Source organism: Hippocampus bargibanti, linkage group LG13 (genome assembly GCF_051943395.1).
Source record: "Hippocampus bargibanti isolate YZ-2025 linkage group LG13, ASM5194339v1, whole genome shotgun sequence".
In the NCBI taxonomy this organism is placed as follows: Eukaryota; Metazoa; Chordata; class Actinopteri; order Syngnathiformes; family Syngnathidae; genus Hippocampus; species Hippocampus bargibanti.
The window spans coordinates 4,632,675-4,640,939 of NC_142746.1; the positions used below are offsets into that span (position 1 = coordinate 4,632,675).

Consider the following 8,265-nt stretch of genomic DNA (forward strand, 5'->3'; position numbering starts at 1 on the left):
CCCAGACAGAGTGTGTAAGGCGAAAAGTGTGTACCTAAAAAAAAAATTCCATAGGAAACCATTAAAATGGGAATAATCCGTTCCCGGGTTTCCATATAATATACTTTTCAACTAAATAAGCCTTAAAACTACACACAACATACCTTATTCTATGTATAATAAATGTGCTATTGTATTGTAATGAAAGAAATACACTGCATTGTATCATAAAGTCACTTTATTTACATTTGTGATGGTCATTTATGGCTTGATGGAATGGCGTTGGAGGTCGAAGGTCAAAGGAAATTGCTGTTTGAAAAGAGGCACATTACATGAGGACTGTACTTAAAGAAATAAACTGTGCTGTAAAATAAAGTTTTATTTACCTTTTTGATGGTCGTTGATGGCTTATGGATGGAGAGTCACCTTCCATAAGGACTGTTGGTAACTTAACCTCTGGTGCTGTTCGGTCATGTGCTTCCGCCGAAGATCACTCCGCCAGTCGTGGTGGGTGTGTATTATGAAAATAGTGCTTATTATAAGGTTTAATTTTCAGAAATTTGACGTTTGTAAGACGAAAAGTTTGTAAGACGAAAAGTTTGTAAGATAAGGTGTTTGTAAGTTGAGGTCTCACTGTATTTGGCATTCGACTCAGCATGATTTCGACTTTATCTTGGTTCCCTATTCCCGGTTTATTCCCTGGTGCTTTCTGCTATATTTGTCACTGTTTTATTTCCTGTATATGATAGCTGTCCTAATACAGAATCACACAAATGAGTGATTAGTTTTCATTTTTTTCGTTTTTTTCTACCTGTTTCCTGCTCATTTGGTTTGGCTTGTCTCAAGTGAAGTTGAGACAAGTCGATTGGTAGATGCGTTATCAACTGTTGGCATACTTTCTTTTCATTCTTGATTCAAAAATAATGGAAAAAAGAAGATAGTTGTGTTCGTATTCCGATATCAAACTGTGGGTGACCAGTTAGTATTTCGACTTAACAGTGCAGAGGTGCAGGGTTTGATTCCTGCTATGGCTTTCCTGTTTGGAATTGGCATGTTATAGCCCCACCGTGCCTGCATGAGCTTTGTCCGGATACTTGGGTATCCTCCTTCATTCTAAAAACATGGATAGCAAGTAGACGGAACACAATAAATTCTCCTTGGATGTGATAGACAGCGTGAATGGTTGATCCGTATGATATTTTCATTCATGGTCATGTAAAACTGGTCATCTCAAAGTTCTTGTCTACTATGTTATCCACACAGACATCAGAAAATTGTTTGATTCCGATCCTTGATTCTGCTCTGCTTGTAGATATGACCTGTGATAAGTTCACACCAATCCCTTTTTGGAAAAGAAGTCTCGACCGAATGAGTTATAATGAGGGTGGTGGTGAAAGCACCGATGGCCTTTCCATACCTCATCGGCTGGTAAGTCGTGTACATGTTGAACATCCCTGCAGCCTTGTCATTATTTTTTCATGGACGGCATTAGAACTAAGTGATCAAAACTTGAAGATTTGAAGAAAAAAAGAGCCCAAAGTAACAAACAAAACCATGACTGAAACATGACTGAAAACAAAGCAGACCAGACAAGAACAAACAAACGTGACGGCATGAAACAAACAATGACCCGCCACTTAATGCCCGAGTCTTTTTAAACTAACATTAATGACAATGACCAACAGGTCTGCAGCTGCAGACGGAGCCTTACAGTGCCACCTGTTGATTACAAACAGAAATGTAACAGGTGCAAAGCACTGTAAATCAAATCAAATGCCCCTCAAAATGTTGTTAAAAGACAGTTAGATGGAGGTGGTGGCGACTCCTGAAGGGCAAAGCTGAAAGAGAAAGAAGTTTTGTCCCTAATGTTTTGTTATTTTCCAGCAGCTGGGTGATTACGACACGTGGGGCAGAGTCAAGGACCTGGTAAAGAAAACTAATATGCGAAACAGGAGCAAATTGGGATTAAGCAACACCTCCCTGAAGATGTCCTGTCCGCAACTCTACAAGTGAGCCTCAACCCTCTTATACTACACTGTTAGAAGTACAGTATATTAGAAAAATATTTGCCTTTGGGTCATTGTATACTTTATAATCCAGTGGGTTTAACCAAGTGCTAGCTGTACTTGTTGAGAGTGATGTCACATTTCCCACAAGAAACCATTAAAAATTAGAATAATCCGCTCCCAGGTCCCCACAAAACATAAATTTCTACTAAATAAGCCTTAAAACTACCCAAACTATACCTTGTTTTATGTATAATGAATATGCTATTGTGTTCGAATGAAAGAAATAAACTGTACTGTATAATGAAGTCGTTAGCTTTGTGATGGTCGTTGATGTAGTTGCCTCTTCACGATATCCGAGTGAAGTTGCCGTGCTTTCTTGGCATTAATACCCTTACTCACTGTCCCCTGCTATCTGCTTTTGTTAATCCAAATCAACAGAAGTTTTTCAACCTCTTCTATTGCCTGAGACCGTTGCTTAGACAACACAGAAACACCCTTAGCCACACGTAGCAATGGTCGACTTAGCATAGTGGTACTGGGACGCTAAATCACACAAACGCACACCTCGTTCGTGTTTTTCGATTATGTCCTTCTTCTGCTAGACCGTAATTTTGTTTAATGTCTTTTTAGGCTTAACACTAGCCTGTGGTGGGGTCTTCTTTGGTTCCCTTAATAGCAAAGGTACTCCACGTGATAACAAACCACATCTGCACTCAGAGTGGGTGTGTGGAAAACTAGTTCGCCAGCCACAGTGGCCCTGTTCGACCGTGTGGTTTGGTGTTCATCCGTCGAAAACTAGTCTGCCAGCCATGGCGGCGCTGTGTGGTTTAGTTCGTCCGCCGGAAACTAGTTCGTATGCCAAGATTATATTCTCGCGAATTTAATGTTCGGAAAGTGAATAGTTCGTTAGCTAAATCGTTTTTAAGCGCAGGTATCACTGTAATTCCCAAGTTATATGAGTCTGGAGTAAAATGAGGTGTAAGTGGGGGCAGATGTACAAAAGGCAAATACTGCCCCGAGCGGGAGGAAACAACATTACCAGAGGTCTGACCAGCACTTTATCGGCATCCTCCACAAGAAAAACCAAAACCTGAAGAAATTTGGGAATGGCGCTCCACCTCATATTCTCATATTGCAGTATAATAATAATAATAATAATAATAATAATACATTTCATTTATAAGCGCCTTTTTTTTTAATTATTTTTTCTGTGGGTAAGCAGCGTCAGAAACACGCACCAGCGTTCACTCAACCCGAAAGTAACTCTAATAGATAGAAAGCTAGCTTCCTAGCTAATAGATAGCTAATAGCTAGATAGATAGAAAGATAGCCAGCTTGATAGCAAATAGAAAGCTAGCAAGCTAGCTAGATAGCAAATAGAAAGCCAGCGAGCTAGCTAGATAGCTAGCCAGCTAGATAGCAAAAGGGGGCTAGCTATCTAGCAAGAGAGCCAGCTACAGTAAATAGCAAATAGAGACCTTATGTTTATATTATTGTTAATTATATCCGCCATTTGAACCTATTTGATACTCTGTTTGGAATTTATTTTGATTATTTTTTTTATCTTGATGACGGTGCCAAAAGTTTAGTGAGGCTTAGAAAGATGTAGAATCCCGTGAGCGGGCGATGATATCCATTACAAGCTGCCAATCATTGATTCCATGATGATCATGAATATCGGAGTCACGCAAAGTCATCTGTTGCAGGGCAAGTTTTAAGAATTGACTTTATGATTGCCTTTATTTTTACAGGCCTGATGTGGGACTAAGAGAACCTGATACCAGAAATAGGAACTCCATGATTGTTTTGGGACACCTCAACAAAATGCACATCCCTTGGCTACACTAAATGCAGGTATTCCAAATCGCTCTCAATTTAATTAAAAGCGTCACACTGTTCTGTGGAGAGTAACTTCTTTCAGGGTAGATGTTTTACCAGGAGCCAACTAAACGGCCCAAATTTGAGGCCGACTACTTTAAAGCGCAAAGAGCAAAACAAGCTACTTTTTGGGACACATGTGAACCATGCATTTCTTTCATATACAGCAAAGTCTCGTTATATCGATATCAGTTATATCGGTAGTACTGCTTATTACGATACTATTTCTATGAACGCAAGGAGAAAATTTACATGCCGCAGGATCGGATATATCGATAGTCCGGTTATATCGATATTTTTTCAGACTCCTGAGAATATCGATATAACAAGACTTTACTGTATTGTAATGTAAAAGAAAAGGGAAACTAAGTGACAAACACCATCCATTTTTTTGCCAGGTTCTCAAATCAGATCCAGATTATCAACGCGCAGGATTAGGAGGGGAGCATTGCAGCGGACAAAAAAAAACACAAACAATGGAAGAAACGAAGAAGAGAAAATATTATTGGGGATTGAAGGGAAGATAAACTGGAGCTGTACAGAATGGGGGAGGAGGGGTAAAAATGTAAACATTGTGATTAATTCAACGAAAGGAGGTAAACACACTTTTAAAGGACAACCAACACCGTTTTTTTGGTTTCCTAACTGACATCAGAAAAACGTTTTATAGCATCTAAAATACCCAAAACACGCAGGCTGATATTTATAGTCAAATGCAAAACACCAATCAAAATGACTTAAAGTGTGCTAAAACCGCAAAAAAAATAAGTTGCAAATTGGGGATTTTCAGAAAGTCCCGCCCCCTTGTTCGTGATGTCACGCCAGGACGTCTTGCCTTGCTCCAGAATCAAAACAATGGCTTCAGAGAGTTCAGATTCAGAGAAGATGCTTTCTTGTTACTCATCCAGTTATGAATATGATTCAAATAGTACTGAAGAGGAAAGCATAAATGTTTGCAATCGATGAAAGAAGTCCTTCCGTATCAATTCGACCCATCTGGACTCCAATGTAGCGCCCAGAAAATACACAAGATGGCACACAAGCTCCGTTGGAAATGTCTGATTCGTCCACTGAGAATTTGTGTAAATTTACACATTCTATTTGCGTGTTAATGCAATTGGATGCGACACACAACGATTCACAATCACGTTATTTATGTGTTTTTCCCTCTAATTTCGCCATCAACACGATGTTTTCAGACCAAACAAAGTACCCAAAATGCATTGTGTGTCGCTTTCTGGGTCAGGGGCGTTCCTGACGTCACGTCGCGTATGGACTCGTCACCAACTCAAAAACAAGACTTCCTGAATATTCAGTGTGAGTCTTAAAACGTAAAATATAGCTATATGCCGTGGAATCTTTGTAAAATGCACTCAGTAGAAGTCATTTGAAGTGATTTTACAAATTATGGACACAACTTGTCCGGAGGTGTCGGTTGTCCTTTAAAATAACCAATACTACAAAACAGTATTTTATGTCCCAAAATTACTACAGTCATATTTTCAGCCAAACATTTGTTTCATGTGCAATATCCAAATATTTAGCTCTAAGTAGGTGGGGGTGTAGGTAGCATGTTTGGAACTAATGAACTGTTTCATATTCGTCAGTACAGTGCATTTTGGGAGTGCAAGCAAACATTGTGTGTCAAGAGTATGCTTTGACGGATTATCTTGTCAGGATGATGTATGCTGGAAGATAACATTTGAGATAAACACCGTGGGATACTTTCTTCTCTTACAGCATATAACATACCTCATAATAGTTTAAGCAGTGCAACAGGAGCATGCAGACATCTCCCTTTCCCATGAGGCTGTTTCACATCTTGAGCTGGAAATGACACACATTCGTTCAAAAATTGTTATATCCAGAGTCTAAATGTATCTTAAACCCTTTCTGTGACAGTGGACATTTTATAATAATAATAATAAAAATAATAATAATAATAATAATAATAATAATAATAATAATAATAATAATAATAATACATGTCATTTATAAGCGCCTTTCACAAATCTCAAGGACACTTTACAGTCACAGGATATTTTTTTTGCGGGTGAGCAGCGGCAGCCACACACGCCACTCACTCAACCCATAAGTAACATAAAGTAAAAAAACAAAAAATAGAACCAACTAAATAACGAATAATGTGATTGCACCAACTTTTTATTCATCGTAACTGCATCAAAATGTTTTTTTACGTCTTTGGATTGGATTGTCTATTCGTCTCGCAGTGGAGAAATTTACATTTCACCGCAGCAATGAAAGGAAGAGGAAAGGAAAGAAAGAAGTAGAAAACAACATACAGGAGCTGCTGAAAAGGCAGCCACTCTCGCGGAAGTCAAAAGAACAAAAAAAAAACTAAACAACAAATAACAGGACAACACAAAGACACAGAGAGTCATTCATTCTTCAGCACTTTCTGTACCCTCTTTGTGACATGAAGCAGTTCTAGATGAAAGAGGAAAGGATCAAAGTGTCCTTTTCAGCAGTGGATCAGGCACGAAGAGATTCAATATTATTTGTACTAATGTATTTTACTGTATGCTAATTTTCTTTTGTTTTAATTAGGGATGTATACAAACACTTTTGTCATATTGCTAACATTATAAGTATTCGCTCTTGAATACTCACAGAGTACTTGGGAGTACTTATTTGGAGAGCAAATCCATAATTTGGACACCCTATATCGTGCATATAATCATATTATCATGAATACAGCTTATGATTATTTGTGCATGTAAAGGTAAAAATGTGTGTAATTGCATCTCATGACAAGCATGTGGTACGAAATTAATATATGATATAGTACGTTAAAAACACATTAAGCAAATTAAAAAAATGGTCACTTAACAAACCTATTTTTTCCTACCCCACATTTATTATTATTATTATTATTATTATTATTATTATTATTATTATTCCCCCCACGCCTCCAGTTAAATTATAACACGCAGTTGCAAATATCTGTCATTTTGTATCTTTATTATATGTACTTTTATGTGAGGCCACATTTTTTTTAAGATTTGATAAAGAAATTGACTTGTGATTTTTATATACCCGTCATGCAACTTTACTCACAGTTGTATGTTGCAGGATGCGTGGATGTATTTTCCAAATACAGTATTTTTGTGCTGTGTGCTTCATTGTTGTGTTTATTTGTATTTTTTTTGTGTGAAAGTTGCATAATTAAGTATCCAAATATGCCAGGCTGTGCTACTTAAGTCACTACGAGTTGTCTTGACCACTAATAATGCACCTTGGAAAATGTGTTTTTTTTCCCCTTCCAACTTAAAGGACAACCGACGCCTCTGGGCAAGTTGTGTCCATCATTTGTAAAATCACTTCAAATGACTTCCACTGAGCATATTTTACAAAGATTCCACCGCATATTGCTATATTTTGTGTTTTAAGATTTTCGCTGAATATTCGGGAAGTCTTGTTTTTCAAGTTGTTGACCGAGAAAGCGACACACAATGCATTTTGGGTACTTTGGTCTGAAAACTTGATCGTGTTGATCCATGTTGATGGCAAAATTAGAAGGAAAACACATACATAACGCGAGGGAGAATCGTTGTGTGTTGCACCAAGACGACTATTTGATACTAGCTGACACAAATTCCCAACAGACAAATCAGCCCATTTCCAATGGCCCATTTCCATCTTGTGCATTTTCTGGGACGCTACATTGCTGTCATTGATGGCTCGAATTGATATGGGAGGACTCCTTTAATCGATTGCAAACATTTATGCTTTCCTCTTCAGAACTATTTGAATCATATTCATAACTGGATGAGTAACAAGAAAGCATCTTCTCCGAATCTGAAGCCATTGTTTTGATTCGCGGCAAGGCAAGACGTCTTGGTGTGACGTCTTGGTGTGACGTCACAAACTGGGGGCGCGACTTTCTGAAAATCCCCAATTCTTAGCTCAATTTGTTGCAGTTTTAGCACACTAAGTCCTTTTTATTGGTGTTTTGCATTTGACTAAAAATATCAGCCTGCGTGTTTTGGGTATATAAAGGCATGGTTGGATGTACAGTGAGACCTCAAGTTACGAACTTAATTGGTTCCCAGACAGAGTGTGTAAGGCGAAAAGTGTGTATCTCCCCCAAAAAAATCCCTCCCAGATGCGGGGTCACAATACTTCAACTTGAAATGAGGAGTCTATGGTCGAATTAGTGTTATACATTATATAATTTGATCAAATATATAAATTGATCAAATGTATTTTGAACGGCAAATAAATATGTTCACACATACTTGTAAATACATTTGAACATGTTTGTAGGTTCAATGCATTGCATTTTCCCTATAATGCTAATGGTTGTTTTGATAACTTGATGCATTTATGAGTTAAAAAAATAATCTTATACTTACCATTTGGGCTACATTACACCAAT

At 37.9% G+C, this 8,265-nt stretch overlaps 1 protein-coding gene across 1 annotated transcript in view; it reads left to right on the plus strand.

Annotated features, from left to right (window-relative positions):
• The window catches only part of LOC148889096 (uncharacterized), a 41,241-nt gene extending 34,237 nt beyond the window's left edge, over positions 1 to 7,004 (plus strand). Inside the window, exons 6-9 of the mRNA XM_089012311.1 lie at positions 1,292 to 1,407; positions 1,867 to 1,988; positions 3,740 to 3,842; positions 4,265 to 7,004. Coding sequence (XP_088868437.1) covers positions 1,292 to 1,407; positions 1,867 to 1,988; positions 3,740 to 3,836 — 335 coding nt within the window. The 3' untranslated portion in view covers positions 3,837 to 3,842; positions 4,265 to 7,004. The remainder of the gene's footprint in view (positions 1 to 1,291; positions 1,408 to 1,866; positions 1,989 to 3,739; positions 3,843 to 4,264) is intronic.
• Positions 7,005 to 8,265: the final 1,261 nt, after the last annotated feature.